The sequence below is a fragment of the Jaculus jaculus genome, chromosome 1 (genome assembly GCF_020740685.1).
Source record: "Jaculus jaculus isolate mJacJac1 chromosome 1, mJacJac1.mat.Y.cur, whole genome shotgun sequence".
NCBI classification, from domain to species: Eukaryota; Metazoa; Chordata; class Mammalia; order Rodentia; family Dipodidae; genus Jaculus; species Jaculus jaculus.
The window spans coordinates 103,980,649-103,996,810 of record NC_059102.1 but is presented as its reverse complement, the minus strand read 5'-3'; the positions used below and the strand labels follow the sequence as shown (position 1 = coordinate 103,996,810).

The 16,162-nt window shown below is 48.2% G+C and overlaps 1 protein-coding gene across 2 annotated transcripts; it reads left to right on the top strand.

Annotated features, from left to right (window-relative positions):
• Window positions 1-2,542: 2,542 nt before the first annotated feature.
• On the top strand, window positions 2,543-14,036 carry Pigo (phosphatidylinositol glycan anchor biosynthesis class O). 2 transcript variants are annotated; one of them, XM_045141562.1, is made up of 11 exons: window positions 2,543-2,574; window positions 4,288-4,802; window positions 5,501-5,644; window positions 5,837-5,960; window positions 6,470-6,629; window positions 6,807-6,986; window positions 7,194-8,721; window positions 9,911-10,117; window positions 10,323-10,540; window positions 13,601-13,671; window positions 13,822-14,036. In XM_045141562.1, exons 2-11 carry the CDS (start codon window positions 4,289-4,291, stop codon window positions 13,949-13,951), a joined length of 3,276 nt encoding a protein of 1,091 aa, XP_044997497.1. In that variant the 5' UTR covers window positions 2,543-2,574; window position 4,288; the 3' UTR covers window positions 13,952-14,036. The 2 variants fall into 2 exon arrangements, with proteins under 2 accessions (XP_044997497.1, XP_044997498.1); XM_045141563.1 differs by lacking the exon at window positions 2,543-2,574 and having other exon boundaries at window positions 4,721-4,825.
• Window positions 14,037-16,162: the final 2,126 nt, after the last annotated feature.

Sequence of the window (16,162 nt, the reverse complement as noted above, 5' to 3'; positions counted from 1 at the left end):
CCGGCTCCACTTTTATTTATGATAGTACTGGAAATCTTAGCTATAGCAATAAGGCATGAGACACACATAAAAGGGATACAAATTGGAAAGGAAAAGATCAAATTATCATTATTTACAAGTGATATGATTCTATACATAAAAAACACTAAAGACCCTGCCAGAAAATTGTTAGAGCTGATAAACACTTCTAGCCATGTTGCAGGATACAAAATAAACACAGAAATCAGTAGCTTTCCTACATATTAACAACAAACATGGCGAGGATGAAATCAGGTAATCACTCCCATTCACAACTGCCTCAAAAAAAAAACCAAAACACAAAAAACGGGGTACTGGATAGATGGCTTAGTGGTTAAGCACTTGCCTGTGAAGCCTAAGGACCCCAGTTCCAAGCTCAATTCCCCAGTACCCACGTAAGCCAGATGCATAAGGTGGTGCATGCATCTGGAGTTCATTTGCAGTGGTTGGAGGCCCTGGTGTGCCCATTCTCTCTTTCTCTCTCTCTCTGCCTGTTGCTGTCAAATAGATAAGTAAAAAATAATAAGGCTCCTTGGAATAAACCTAACCGAGGGAGTGAAAAATCTCTACCATGAAAACTTTAAAACACGACAGAAACCGCAGAAGACACTAGGAAATGGAAAGACATTCCTTGTTCTTGGATTGGAAGAGTCAATATTGTGAAAATGTCATTCTTACCAAAAGCAATATACACATTCAATGCAATCTCCATCAAAATTCTAATGGCATTCTTCACAGAAATAGAAAAAACAATCCTAATATTCATTTGGAAGCACACAAAAAAAACGCTCACATATCCAAAACAATTTTGAGCAACAAAAAACTGACAGTATCACTCTACCTGATTTTAGCCTATATTACAGAGTCATAGTAATAAAAACAGCATGTTACTGGCACAAAAACAGACATGTCGACCAATTGAACAGAGTAGAGGATCCAGATGTAAGTCTGGGCAGCTATAGCCACTTAATCTTCAACAAAAATGCCAAAAATACTCATTGGAGAAAAGACAGCCTTAGTTGGGAATGGTGGAACATGCCTTTAATCCCAGCACATGGTAGGCAGAGGTATAAGTTCGAGGCCACCCTGAGACTACATAGTTAATTCCTGTCAACCTGGGCCAGAGTGAGACCCTACCTTGAAACCCCCCCACCAAAAAAAGCCTCTTCAACAAATAGAAATAGTGCTGGGAAATCTGGATACCTATATGTAGAAGGATGACAATAGATCCTTATCTCTCTCCATGCACAAGAATCAAGTACAAATGGATCAAAGAACTTAATACCAGACCTGAAACTCTGAAACTACCAGAAAAAAAAGCAGGGGACACCCTTCAACATCTTGGCATAGGCAACGACTTTCTGAATACTACGCCAGTTACTCAGGAAATAAAACCATTAATCAACCAGTGGGACCTCATGAAATTACAAAGCTTTTGTACAGCAAAGGACACTGTGAATAGAGAAAGGAGGCAATCTACAGAATGGGAGAAAACTTTGCCAGCTATACATCGAACACAGGATTAATATCCAGGATATACACAGAACTCAAAAAGCTAAATAATAGCCAGGCATGGTGGCACACGCTTTTAATCCCAGGACTTGGGAGGCAAAGGTAGGAGGATCGTCATGAGCTGAGGCCACTCTGACACTACATAGTGAATCCCAGGTCAGCCTGGGCCAAAGCAAGACCCTACCTCGAAACATCAAAAACAAACAAACAAAAAAAGGGGGCTTTGGTGGGGCTGGAGAGATGGTTTAGCGGTTGAGGGGCTTGCCTGCAAAGCTAAAGGCCCGCGGTTAGATTCCTCAGGATGCATGTAAGCCAGATGCACCAGGTGGCGTGTGCATCTGGAGTTTGTTTGCAGTGGCTGGAAGCCCTGGGGCACCCATTCTCTCTCTCCCTCACTCTGCCTTTTCCCCTCTCTCAAATAAAAATAATTAAAAAAAAAATAGGCTATGGATGCCAGACGTGATGGCGCACACTTTTAATACCAGCACTCGAGAGACAGAGGTAGGAGGATCTCCATAAATTCAAAGTCACCCTGAGGAAAAAAAAAAAAAATCCTCCATAGTAGTCTCACTTCTGCAAGGTGACTTGGAATTCTCTTTTAGCTCCAAACTGACCTCGAACTCAATGGTGATACTCCTTCCTACTTCTGCTTCTCAAGTTTGGCGATAAAAGACGTGCGTCACCACTCCCGGCTATATATATAAACTTATTTATTTTTTTGCTTGTAATAAGAGAATGAGGCAGAGGTAGGAGGATCGCCGTGAATTCGAGGCCACCCTGCGACTACATAATGAATTCCAGGTCAGCCTGGGCTACAGTGAGACGGTACCTTGAAAAACTAAACAAAACAAAAAGAGAATGAAAGAGCCCCCCCCCCACCTTGCTGTAATTGTAAATTAATAAATCGCCCACCAAACTTGTCGAACTTCCCCTCTGGGGCCGGCAGGTGGCAGTAGAGCTCCGGGTGGGGCGCTCTGTCTCGCGCGCGCACCTCGCTGGTGAAATCCACGGGCGCCGCCGCTGCACTTCCGGGCGCCGATCCAGGTGAGCCAGGGTCTCCCGAGAATCTCCCATTACCGTCACCCCGAAGTACAGGCGCCCCTTCCCTGCCCTAGCTTGCTGCCGGGGTGGCCAGCACTGGGGCCAGAGCGTCCAGGTGGAGACCGAGTAACTGCCGGAGGAGGCAGAGCCGTCTGGTCACCTGGGTCCCCGCAAGGCCCCGCTGGCCTTGGACCCGTGCTCCTGCCCCACTCGGCTGGGCAGAGGACGCCTCTGGTTTTCGGCTGACCCTGGACGCCCGGAAGCGGAGACCTGACTCCTCCCCTCCGGCCCCTCGTTCTCCGCTAGGCGGCGCCTTGTGCCCAGTCCCTGTATCCCCTCTGCTGGGATGCTTAGCCACCTTGGGAGTGATAAGAGATAGTCCGGGACCGAATGGTTGAAATGGCTTGTCAAAAAAAACGAGCTACCTGTTGTAATAGTTTTCCTCGTGGAACGTGGTTTGACAGCATTAGGATCTCCTGGTTGTACACGTACAAATTCCTGTGCACACCCTCAAAGATCCTGAATCAGTGGGTGTATGGGCTCTGGAAAGAGCATTTGGGTGTGCCAGTGTGTGTGTAGGAGGAGGCGATGCTTGTGGAGGCAAGAGGACAACCGTCAAGTGTCATTCCTCAAGCTTCAGCGACCTTTTTTTGAGATTTTGTTCTGGAACTTGCCAAGTAGGCTAGGACTGGGTAGTCAGGGAGCCCGAGGGTTCTGCCTGTCTCTGCCTCCCCACCACTGGGATTACAAGCCCACCAGGACAGACTTCGTTTGTTTTTGAGGTAGAGTCTCACTGTAGCCCAGGCTGACCTGAAATTCACTATGTAGTCTCAGGGTGGCCTCGAACTCACAGAAACCCTTCTACCTCTGCCTCCTGAGTGCTGGGATTAAAGGCATGTGCCACCAGGCCTGGCTTGTTTTGTTTTTCTTATGACAGGGTCTCACTCTAGCCCAAGCTAACCTGGAACTTACTCTGCAGCCCCAGGATGGCCTTGAACTCAGGGTGATCCTCCTACCTCAGCTTCCCATGAGTACTGGGATTAAAGGCATGCACTGTCATGGCTGGCTTGGGCTTTAAAAAATATTAAATAATTTTAAATTTTGTTTATTATTTATTTGCAACCAGAGAGACAGTGAGTATGAGATTGCCAGGGCCTCTTTGCCACTGCAAGCAAACTCCAGACACATGCAACACTCGGTGCCTCTTGTTTTACATGGGTACTAGGGATTTGAACCCAGGCTGTCAGCCTTTGCAACCAAGTACCTTTAAGTGCTGAGCCATTTCTCCAGCCTTTGTTTTTTCCCAAGGTTGGGTCTCACTCTATCTCAGGCTGACCTGCAATTCACTATGTAGTATCAGGGTGGCCTCGAACTCCTGGTGATCCTCCTACCTCTGCCTCCCAAGTGCTGGGATTAAAGGTGTGCACCACCACACTTGTGGGTGTGGGTTCTGGGGATTGAACTCAGGTCTTCATGTTTGACAGGCAAGCACTTTACTGACTGAATTGTCTCCCAGGCTTCTGGAAGCAGCATTTTAAATAGCTCAGGTTCTGTCCCTCAGAGATATTGGTATAACTACTAGAGAGAAACACTGGAACGAGTTGGCTATGGGGCTGTATGTCCAGGAAGTGTGCTGAGAGGACATAATTCTAGTTGGGCATTGTATTGAGGGCTCTTTGCCTCAAGATGCTAAAATCCCTCCCCATTCTCCATCAGGATGCAGAAGGTCTTGGTGCTACTCTTCTTGGCCTGGGTCTGTTTCCTTTATTATATTGGCATTGTCCTCTTCACCAGTGGCTTCCTCCTCACCCGTTTGGAGCTCACCAACCAAAGTAGCTGCCAAGAACCCCCAGGTCCTGGTTCCCTGCCATGGGGGAGCCAAGGGAAGCCTGGAGCCTGCTGGATGGCATCCCGGTTCTCTCGTGTTGTGTGGTTGCTGATAGATGCTCTGCGATTTGACTTTGCCCAGCCCCAGCACTCCCATGTGCCTGGGAAGCCTTCTGCTGCCTCCTTGCCTTTTCTGGGAAAATTAAACTCCTTGCAGAGGATCCTGGAGATGCAACCCCATCATGCCCGGCTGTACCGATCTCAGGTGGATCCTCCCACCACTACCATGCAGCGCCTCAAGGCCCTCACCACTGGCTCACTGCCCACCTTTATTGATGCTGGCAGTAACTTTGCTAGCCACGCCATAGTAGAAGACAATCTCATTCAGCAGCTCGCCAGTGCAGGTCAGTGTGCTCCCATTTTGAAGGTAGGCACACATGGGCCTTTAAAGGGTAAGGAACCAGAACTTTGTGGGGGGTGGGGCAGGGTGGTCCAGCTGCATGCTTGGTTGTGGAATAGGGGAATTGAGAGCTCAGTTTGGAGAGTCAGGGATTTTTTTTTTTTTTTTTTTTTTTTGTCTTTGGCGAAGCTTCTAATTCGCATGGAATGTTTGTTTAATTCCCTGGGAACTCTTAGTTGAGCCAAGAGAAAAGTGAAGAGACAAGTGTGAAGAAAGAAGCAGGATCCAAGTCTTGTTCACTTAACTTCTTGGAAAAATCAGGATATACCCAGGAAAAACAGAGATGCACCCTGGGCAACAGGGATAACTAGGCTCTGAGAAAGAGCAGATCATTTTGTAGGAACAGGAGCAAGAGGTCTGGTTGAATATGGTTATCAGGTAAAGCTTCCTGATGGTGAACTGTAGGCCCTCATGGTGAAGGAGAAGCTGGATGGAATTTCTTTTTTTTTCTTCAATTTTTTTTTATTAACAACTTCCATGATTGTAAACAATATCCCATGGTAATTCCCTCCCTCCCCTCACTTTGGATGGAATTTCTTAGGATGTGTGGTTGGGATTTCTGGTAGGTCTTCAAGGGTCTCCTCTCACACTCTCTCCTGCCCTGATTCCTGTTCATGATGTGACTCTCTCTCGTCCTTGCAGGAAAACGTGTAGTCTTCATGGGAGATGATACCTGGAAAGACCTTTTTCCTGGTGCTTTTTCCCAAGCTTTCTTCTTCTCATCCTTCAATGTCAGAGATCTGCACACAGTGGACAATGGCATCCTAGAACACCTCTATCCCACCAGTGAGCATGGGTCCAGAGCATTTAGCCCATGACTAAGCCTGGGAGCTGGGGAGAACAGCTTTAGTCGACAGATTCTGGGCCTCCCATGGATGCAACATGCTGGGCTGGTATCTCTGGACATAGGGAATGTCAGAGCCTGGCTGGGGTTGAGGAGTATGCCTTCTCCTGTGCTCAGTGTTCTCTTTTTCACAGTGGACAGTGGTGAATGGGATGTGCTGATTGCTCACTTCCTGGGTGTGGACCATTGTGGCCACAAGCATGGGCCTAGCCACCCTGAAATGGCCAAGAAACTTAGCCAGATGGACCAGGTGATCCAGTGAGTGTGGGGTATTGGCTGGGGGAGTCAATTTTTGTTTTTTTTCCCCTAAAGCTAGGGGTATCGTCCATTTTGAATACTTCCATTTGTGGCCTGGGGCAGGAGGATAATGTCTAAAGAAGTGTCTTTTAAAGTTTTTCTTTTATATTTTGCTTATTCATTCAAGAGAGTAAGAGAAAGTGGGAGGGAGGGAGGGAGAGAGGGGGGGAGGGGGAGGGACACAGAGAGAGAATATGGGCATACCAGGGCCTCCAGCCATTGCCAATGAAATCCAGATGCATTTGCTACTTTGAGCATCTGGCTTTAGGTTGATACTGGGGAGCTGAACTTGGGTCCTGAGGTTTTGGCAGGCAAGCGCCTTAACTGCTGAGTCATCTCTCCAGCCTAAGAAGTATGTTTTTGCCAGAGGTTTGGGCCCTTTTAATGGTAGTCAATGATGAGGACGAAGGAGCCTCTGAGAAGAATCTTTCTCTACCTCTAACACATTTCTTGTGCACCCCCCACCCCAGGGGAGTTGTGGAGCATCTGACGAATGACACATTACTGGTGGTGGCTGGGGACCATGGGATGACCATAAATGGGGACCATGGAGGTGACAGTGAGCTGGAGGTCTCAGCTGCACTCTTCTTGTACAGCCCTACAGCCATCTTTTCCAGTGTCCCACCAGAGGTGAGGCCTGAAGTTTGCCTTTTCTGCACCCCTACCATCGTACCTGTGGTCTGACTCCCAAAACTATGATCGGGGTATCCCCCGTTCTCATTCCTTACCTAGGCCCTTATGTCTTCTTTCCCAAACACTGACTTCAGCTTTGTAATGAATTCACTGACTCTTTTCCTTTCCTTGTAGGAGCCAGAGGTTATTCCTCAAGTAAGCCTTGTGCCCACGCTGGCCTTGCTGCTAGGCCTACCCATCCCATTTGGGAACATCGGGGAAGTGATTGCTGAGCTCTTCTCAGGTGGCACTGACGCCCATCCTCACTCCTCTGCTCTAGCGCAAGCCTCTGCTCTCCACATCAACGCCCAGCAGGTAGGTGAAGAGCTAGACTTCCACGTGACAAAGCACAACGACCACCCCACTGTCCTTGTTCCGGTATTCATTTCACCATGTCCCTCTTCCATTAGGCCTTCCTTCCCTGTCCTGGATGGAATTCGAACCCTTGATTTCCTTGCACCCTCTTCTGTAACACCGATCCTTGTCTCGGCCCTAATTGATGTCTCTGACCTTTTCTGCCAGGTGTCCCGATTTCTTCACACCTACTCGGCTGCTACTCAGGATCTCCAAGTTAGCGAGCTTCACAGGCTGCAGAACCTCTTCGCCAAGGCCTCTGCTGACTACCAGCAACTTCTGCAGAGTGCCCAGGGGGCTGAGGTGCCCCTGCAGACTGTGATTGCAGAGCTGCAGCAGTTCCTGCGAGGAGCTCGGGCCCTGTGTCTCGAGTCTTGGGCCCGTTTCTCTCTGGTCCGCATGGCAGGGGGTGCAGTTCTGTTGGCGGCTGCCTGCTTTCTCTGCCTGCTTGCATCCCAGTGGACAACACGCCCAGGCTTCCCCTTCAGCCCCCTGCTGCTGACCTCTGTGGCTTGTGGCCTCGCTGGTGCCATACTGTATGCTGGACTCTTGGCAACTACTGGATTGAAGCTAGATTCCGTGATTCTAGGGACTGCGGCTGCAGGAGGGTCACTCCTCCCTTTTCTGTGGAAAGCGTGGGCTGGCTGCGGGTCTAAGAGGTCCCTAGCAACCCAGCTTCCTATCCCTGGGCCTGTCCTATTAGTCTTGTTCCTCCGCTTGGCTGCCTTCTTCTCTGATAGTTTTGTTGTCGCTGAGGCCAGGGCAACCCCCTTTCTTTTGGGTTCTCTTATCTTATTCCTGGTAGCCCAGCTTCACTGGGAAGGCCAGCTACTGCCATCTAAGCTGCTCACAACATCCCGCCTCAGCTTTTCTGCTCCAACAGGCCCCCCACGACACGGTGGCACATATGCCCTGAGGCTTGGAGTTGGGTTGCTTTTGTGTACAAGGCTAGCTGGGCTCTTTCATCGCTGCCCTGAAGAGACACCTGCTTGTCACTCCTCTCCCTGGCTGAGTCCTCTGGCATCCATGGTGGGTGGTCGAGCCAAGAATCTGTGGTATGGAGTTTGCGTGGGGGCGCTGGTGGCCCTATTAATTGTTGTGCGCCTGTGGCTTCGGCGCTATGGTAATCTCAAGAGCCCTGAGCCCCCTGTCCTCTTTGTGCGCTGGGGGTTGCCTCTCATGGCACTGGGCACTTCTGCCTACTGGGCATTGGCATCAGGGGCAGAAGAAGCACCCCCGCATCTCCAGGCCCTGGTTGCTGGGGCATCAGTTCTCCTGCCCCGAGCTGTGATGGGATTGGCTGCCTCAGGGCTCCTGCTGCTGCTCTGGAGACCTGTGACGGTGCTGGTGAAGGCCGGGCCAGGCGCTTCACGGACCAGGACTATCCTCACCCCCTTCTCAGGCCCCCCCACTTCTCAGGCGGACCTGGATTATGTGGTGCCTCAAATCTACCGACACATGCAAGAGGAGTTCCGCGGCCGGCTAGAGAGGACCCAATCTCAGGGTCCTTTGATGGTGGCTGCTTATCAGTTGGGGAGTGTCTACTCAGCGGCGCTGGTCACAGCCCTCGTCCTGTTGGCCTTCCCTCTTCTGCTGTTGCATGTAGAGCGCATCAGCCTGGTGTTCCTGCTTCTGTTTCTGCAGAGCTTCCTTCTCCTGCATCTGCTTGCTGCTGGGATACCCATCAGCACCACTGGTAAATGCTCATCTCAGCCCTCATTCATTGAAGAGAGTACACACCGACCGCCTTGTTTTGTGGAAGGTGTTGCTTCTTGAATTTCCCACCTTGTCACCATGGAGGCCTCATGTCCCTCATAGTTGGGAAGGTCTTCCTGACATCTTCTCTTACCTGCCATCTCTGGGCTGATTCTCCCCCACCCCCATTGGCTATCATAGCTCATGGAGAGGGGAGACATGAACCAAGACTCATTTCTCTTTTTTTTTTTTGTTTGTTTGTGTTTTTTTTTGAGGTAGGGTCTCACTAGTTCAGGCTGATCTGGAATTCACTATGTAGTATCACAGTGGCCTCAAACTTGTGGCGATCCTCCTACCTCTGCCTCCCCAGCACTGGGATTAAAGGCGTGTGTCACCACACCTGGCTCCAGTACTAATTTCTTAAGGAAATGCTATATCTTTATGAACACATTCTCTGATTTTTCGGTAATAACAACACATTATAAACATATGGCATAATGAGCTATGTGTGTGTGAGAGAGAGAAGATGAGATTGAAAACAATAGGATTCAAATTACAGTGGTAAGGCTTTGTGCTACAGATAGAATTGGTTTTATTTTTTTTTCTCAGTTTTTTGAGGTAAGGTCTTGCTGTAGCCCAGGCTGAACTGGAATTCACTATGTAGTCTCAGACTGCTCTTGAACTCAGGGCAGTCCTCCTACCTCCGTGTCCAGAGTGCTGGGATTAAAGGCATATCCACCACACCCACCTACAGATGGAATTAAAAGAGCAGTCTTGTCTGGTATGCTGGCATATGCCAGCATTCAGGAGGCAGAGGTAGGAGGATCTGGGACTTCAGAGTGAGTTCCAGGTCAGCTTGGGCTAGAGTGAGACCCTACCTCAGTTAAAAAGCAAACAAAAGAGTCAGGTGTGGTGGTGAACACTTTTTAATACCAGTACTCAGAAAGCAGAATTAAGAGGACCACCATGAGTTTGTGGCCACTCTGAGATTACATAGTGAATTCTATGTCAGCCTCAGCTAGAGCAAGACCCTACCTCAAGGAAAAAAAAAAAGAGTATCAGTGTTATATCTAGGGAGGTTGGGGAGGTGAGCATGAGACTGTGAGAATTAGCACTGAATTACTGGGCACATGTGATCTTGGGTCTCGAGAATGAAATGTGAATGTGAAGATGCTTATTTTTTCCTCCAGGTCCTTTTACTGTGCCATGGCAGGCAGTCTCAGCTTGGGCCCTCTTGGCTACCCAGACCTTCTACTCCACAGGCCACCAGCCTGTCTTTCCAGCCATTCACTGGCATGCAGCCTTTGTGGGATTCCCAGAAGGTCATGGCTCCTCTACTTGGCTGCCTGCTTTGCTAGTGGGAGCCAACACCTTTGCCTCCCACCTCCTCTTTGCAGGTACCACTTGCTTCTGCTCCCTAGCGTCTGTTGTTTACTATGGCTCTGTGGTGGGCTGAAGGAGGGGGAATCTTTGGATTTGGATTGGGAAGATGTGGTTTTGTTGGCTTCTTGCGGCTCAAGCCAACTAGGGTGGCGGGAGGGAGGAACCAGGGTGGACTGGTCCAGGGCCCTCCTTTGATGCCATCTCTCTTCCCTGAGGCAGTAGGTTGCCCACTGCTCCTACTCTGGCCCTTTCTGTGTGAGAGTCAAGGGCCAAGAAAGAGGCGGAAGCCCCTGGCAATGGAGGCTGAGACCAGAGGCAGGTTTGAGGAGGAAGAGGAGGAACCGCTGATGGAGATGCGGCTCCGGGATGCTCCACATCACTTCAATGCAGCGCTGCTGCAACTGGGCCTTAAGTACCTCTTTGTCCTTGGTGTTCAGGTAGGTGTAGGGGAGAGGTCATAGAGCTGGTGACCTTTTCTCATGTGTGTACTTCACACGTTTTCATAGTTTCAAAAACTCTTGAGAGAGGCTTCTGGGTGTGGTGGCACATGCCTTGAAGCCCAGCAGAGGTAGGAGGATCGTTGTGAGTTCAAGGCCACTTTGAGGTGAGACTCCATAGTGAATTCCAGGTCAGCCTGGGCTAGAGTGAGACCCTACCTCCTTACCTCAGGGAAAAAAAAAAATCCTCTGGGGAGAGCCTTGACAGAAGGACACATAAGTGGCATGATTGCCCAAACTTAGACCTTAAATGGCAGGTTATTTTACTTGATTTTTGTTTTTTTGAGGTAAGATCTCTCTCTAGCCCAGACTGACCTGGAATTCACTATGTAGTTTCAGGGTGGACTCAAACTCATGGGATCCTCCCACCTCTGCCTCCCGAGTGCTGGGATTAAAGTTGTGTGCCACCAGGCCTGGTTTTATTTTGTTTCTAAAATATTTAATCCCAGTAGCACTCAGGAGGCAGAGGTAGGAGGATCGCCATGAGTTCAAGGCCACCCTGAGACTACATAATGAGTTCCAGGTTAGCCTGGACTAGAGTGAGACTCTACCTAAAAAAAAAAAAAAAAAAAAAAAAAAAAAAAAAAAGAGAAAAAATATTTACAGGCTGGAGAAATGGCTTAATGGTAAGGCTTATTCCTGCAAAGCTAAGGAACCTAGGTTCAATTTCCTAGTGCCCACATAAGCCAGGTGCACAAGGTGGTGCATGCATCTGGAGTTTGTTTGCAGTGGCTGGAGGCCATGATGCACCCATTCTTTTTCTCTTTCCCTCTCCCCCTCCCCTTTCTTCTCTCTGAAATAAATAAAATATTTAAAAAATATTTATTTGCAAGCAGGGAGATAAAGGGAGTGAGAGAGACTGAGAATGGGTGTGCCAGGGTCTCTGGCCACTGCAAACAAACTCCAGATGCCTGCAATCACATAAGCCTCTGGCTTACGTGGGTACTGGGGAATCGAACCTAGACCTTTAGGTTTTGTAGGCAGATGCCTTAATCACTGAGCCATCTCTCCAGCCCTATCTTATTTTTAAAGGGATTTCTTTTCTTTTTGTTTTGTTTTGTTTTTTTGAGGTAGGGTCTCACTGTAGCTCAGGCTGGCCTCAAACTCATGGTGAACTCATGGTGATCCTCCTACCTATGCCTCCCGAGTGCTGGGATTAAAGGCATGTACCACCACGCCTAGCTTACAAAATATATTAAAAAAAAAAAAAAAAAAAGATTGCCGGGCATGGTAGTGCATGCCTTTAAATCCTAGTGCTCAGGAGTCAGAGGTAGGAGGATTGCTGAGAGTTTGAGGATACCCTGAGACTACATAATGAATTCCAGATCAGCCTGGACTAGAGTGAGACCCTACCTTGAGAGGAAAAAAAAAATGTGTGTGTATGTGTGTATTTTTTTTTATTTGAGAGAGAGAGAAAGAGAGAATGGGCACTCGAGGGCCTGTAGCCACTGCAAACGAACTCCAGATTCATGTACCCCTTGTGCATCTGGCTTGCTTGGGTGCTGGAGAGTCGAACCAGAATCCTATGGCTTTGTAGGCAGACACCTTAACCACTAAGTCATCTCCCCAGCCCCCTATTTTATATTTAAATAAATCCTTCAGTATGTTGCTTTTGGTCATTTTTTTTTAATTTTTAAGTTTTTTTGTTTTGTTTAATTTTATTTTTTGAGGCAGAGACTCACTGTAATCCAGGCTGACCTGGAATTCACTATGTAGTTTCAGGGTAGCCTTGAACTCACAGCAATCCTCCTGCCACTGCCTCCTGAATGCTGGGATTAAAGGCATGTGCCACCACATCTGGCTTAAAATATTTTCTTTGCAGAGAGAGAATGAGAATCGGTGTACCAGGGCCTCTTGCTGCTGCAGACAAATTTCAGTTGCATGCACCACTTTATGCACCTAGCTTTATGTGGGTACTAGGGAATCCAACCCAGGCCATCAGGCTTTGTAAGCAAGTGCCTTTAACCATCGAGTCATCTCTCCCATCCTCAAGTGGCAGGTTTAAAATAAATGTTTTTTTAATTTTTATTTATTTGAGAGCAACAGACATAGAGAGAAAGACAGATAGAAGGAGAGAGAGAGAATGGGCGCGCCAGGGCTTCCAGCCTCTGCAAACGAACTCCAGACGCGTGCGCCCCCTTGTGCATCTGGCTAACGTGGGACCTGGGGAACCGAGCCTCGAACCGGGGTCCTTAGGCGTCACAGGCAAGCGCTTAACCGCTAAGCCATCTCTCCAGCCCTAAAATAAATTTTTTTAACTTATTTATTTGAGAGGTAGAAAAAGTGTGTGAGAGAGAACCACTGCAAACAAACTCCAGATATATGTGCCATTTATGCTTCTGGCTTTACACGGGTTGTGGGGAATTAAACCTGGGCCATCTGGCTTTGAAAGCAAGCACCTTGAACTACTGATCCATCTCTCCAGCCCCACAAATGGCAACTTCTGAGACTTGAACCTGGGTTTTTTTTTTCTAAAAAAATATTTTAAGTTATTTACTTGAGAAAGAGGATGAAAATGGGCATGTCATGACCTCTAGCCACTGCAAACGAACTCCAGACACATGTACCACATGGGCATCTGGCTTGTGTGGGTACTGGGGAATTGAACCTTGGTTCTTAGGTTTCAGAGGCAAGCACTTTAACCACTAAGCCATCTTTTCAGTCAAATCTGGGGTTTCTTATTGTTTCCTCATTACAGCCAATGTCTAGGCCCTGCTAGTTGCATTTGTGTATTATTCCATTAATGAACATACTGAAAAAGCTGAGGTTATGGCCAGGAATCTTTCCTAAATTTGTGTCCAGACACAGAAAATGTGTCATTGGCATCTTCCTCTACTCTGGGAAGGAGAGCCTGAATGCAGGAATTGGGTTTTCTAACTCTTATGCCACGATTTTTTTCACAGTACCGTCTTTCTTTTATCTCAGGGGCCTATTACGACTCTCTTTTCCCTGCTTCTTCCTCCCCTCCCAGGTAACTCAGTGCCTCCTTTCTTCCCTTAGATTCTCGCCTGTGCCTTAGCAGCCTCCATCCTCCGCAGACATCTCATGGTCTGGAAGGTGTTTGCCCCCAAGTAAGTGGGACTGCTTAAGGAGGAGATTTGAAGGGAGAAGCTTTGAGCAAACTCTGGACAGCCTGAGTGGAGAAGGCTTTGCCTCCGTAGGGGAAAGGTACCACTAGAGCTATTATCCATCCTCTGAAAGTTCTCCATTTTTCTTCACAGATTCATTTTTGAAGCCATAGGCTTTGCTGTGAGCAGTGTGGGACTTCTCCTGGGCATAGCTTTGGTGATGCGAGTAGATGGTGCTGTGAGTTCCTGGTTCAGAAAACTAGTTCTGGCTCAGCAGACGTAGCCTGGGATGCAGGTGCTGGCACTAACCATGGAAAGAACTGGAAAATAATCAAGCCTGACCTGTATAGGTGCTGGATGATCTGCAAAAGAGACTCAGTCACATCTCTTAATGCCATGTAGCCAAGGGGCTGCTTATTTTGGGACTTTATGATTTTATAATCCAGAATCTCAGTGGAGCCTGGCCTTCAACTCCCAGTTTGGAAGCATCGGATGGACTACAGGGGTGGTCTCAATATGTGTGTCTGAAGTGTGGGGAATCCCACATGTCTTGTGAGGCTGGGGCCGGGGGTGCACAAATTGAACTAGTCACCTCAGGTGGGTCCTGCTGCACCAGAGAACCTTTGGCAAGAGTTTGGAATTGTCTGAATTCACTGCCCCAACTTCTTCCAAAATCATTCCTGTTATCCCACTTGCCGTTTTCTTTGGCCATCCAATATATGAACGTCTTTGCTTTATCTAATAACAGAGAAGGCTAAAAAGACAAGATTGGCATCCTGGAGCACAAAGGCTTGACTGTTTAAATCCTCAAATAGCACTGCTTTCCCTTCCCTATTGTGTCCTTTCACACTAGACCACTCTGCCCCTCTGTGCAAGCCTGTCTGCATTCCAGCCTGTGCTACCTTTCTTTATCAGACCTACTTGTCCATCTTTTAAAAAATATATTATTTATTTGAGAGAGAGAGAAAGAGACAGACACACACACACACAGAGAATGGATGCGCCAGGGCCTCCAGCCATTGCAAACCAATTACAGATGCGTGCACCCTCTTGTGCATCTGTTTTACGTGGGTCCTGGAGAGTTGGACAGAATCCTTTGGCTTTGCAGGCAGATGTCTTAACTGCTAAGCCATCTCTCCAGTCCCCTACTTGTCTGTCTTAAAGAGTACTAGTTACTCCTCACTTGAAGCCAAAACTATATGAATGTAACGTTTCACTTGTATGTGCTCTGTGCCTCTGGACCACCATTTATGTGTCATGTTGGAAGTGAGATTCTCCTGAAGATACCCATCAAAGGCCTGGGAAGAAGCTCTGGAGAAAAGGGTTAGGTGGGGTTTATGTTTATCTTAAGTATGTTTATTTATTTAATTGTAAGCAGAAAGAAAGAAGATAGATAAAGAGAATGAATGTGTCAGTGCTCCAGCCTCTGCAGGCAAACTCCAGATGCATGTGCTACTGTACACCTGGCTGTGCATGGGTACTGGGGAATTGAACTCAGGTACTTAGTCTTTGAAGGCACACATCTTAGCCACTGAGCCATTTCTCTAGCCCTCTTCTTACCTATTTTTATTTTTATTTATTTATCAGAGAAAGAGAATGGGCATGCCAGGGCCTCTAGCCGCTGCAAACAAACTCCAGAGGCATTCACTACCATGTACATCTGGCTTACATGGGTTCTATTTTGTTTCATTTTTTGGCCTGCCTGCCTGCCTTCCTTCCTTCCTTCCTTCCTTCCTTCCTTCCTTCCTTCCTTCCTTCCTTCCTTCCTTCCTCCCTCCCTCCCTCCCTCCCTCCCTCCCTCCCTCCCTCCCTCCCTTCCTTCCTTCCTTCCTTCCTTCCTTCGAGTTAAGAGTCTCACTGTAGCTCAGGCTGACCTGGAATTTACTATGCAATCTCAGGGTGGCCTCGAACTCATGGTGATCCTCCTACCTCTGCCTCCCAAGTGCTGGGATTAAAGGTGTGCCCCACCTCCTGCTTTAAATTGATTTTGTTGTTGTTGTTGTTTTGTTTTGGCACCACCATGCTAGGTCTTTACTTTAACCCCCCCCCCCCCCCCAGGTAGAGCCTCACTCTAGCCCAGGCTGACCTGGCACTCACTGTTGTAGTACCAGGCTGGCCTGGTACTCACAATGATCCTTCTACTTCTGCCTCCCAAATACTGGGATTAAAGACCTGTGCCACCATGCCTGAAGAGAATGTTTTAGCAGGGAGGCAGTGGGAGTGTTGAGGTAGGATCTTACTCTAGCCCAGGCTGACCTGGCACTCACTATATAGTCTCAGGCTGGCCTCTAACTCATAGTGATCCTCCTACCACTGCCTCCAGAGTGCTGGGATTAAAGGTATGTGCCACTATTCCTGGCCTGATTTGTCTTTTGTTGTTGCTGCTGTTTATTTACTTATTTGGGAACTACAGACAGAGAGATAAAGAGTCAGATAGAGAGAGAATGGGCACACCAGGGCCTCCAGCCACTGCAAAGGGACTCCAGAAGTGTGC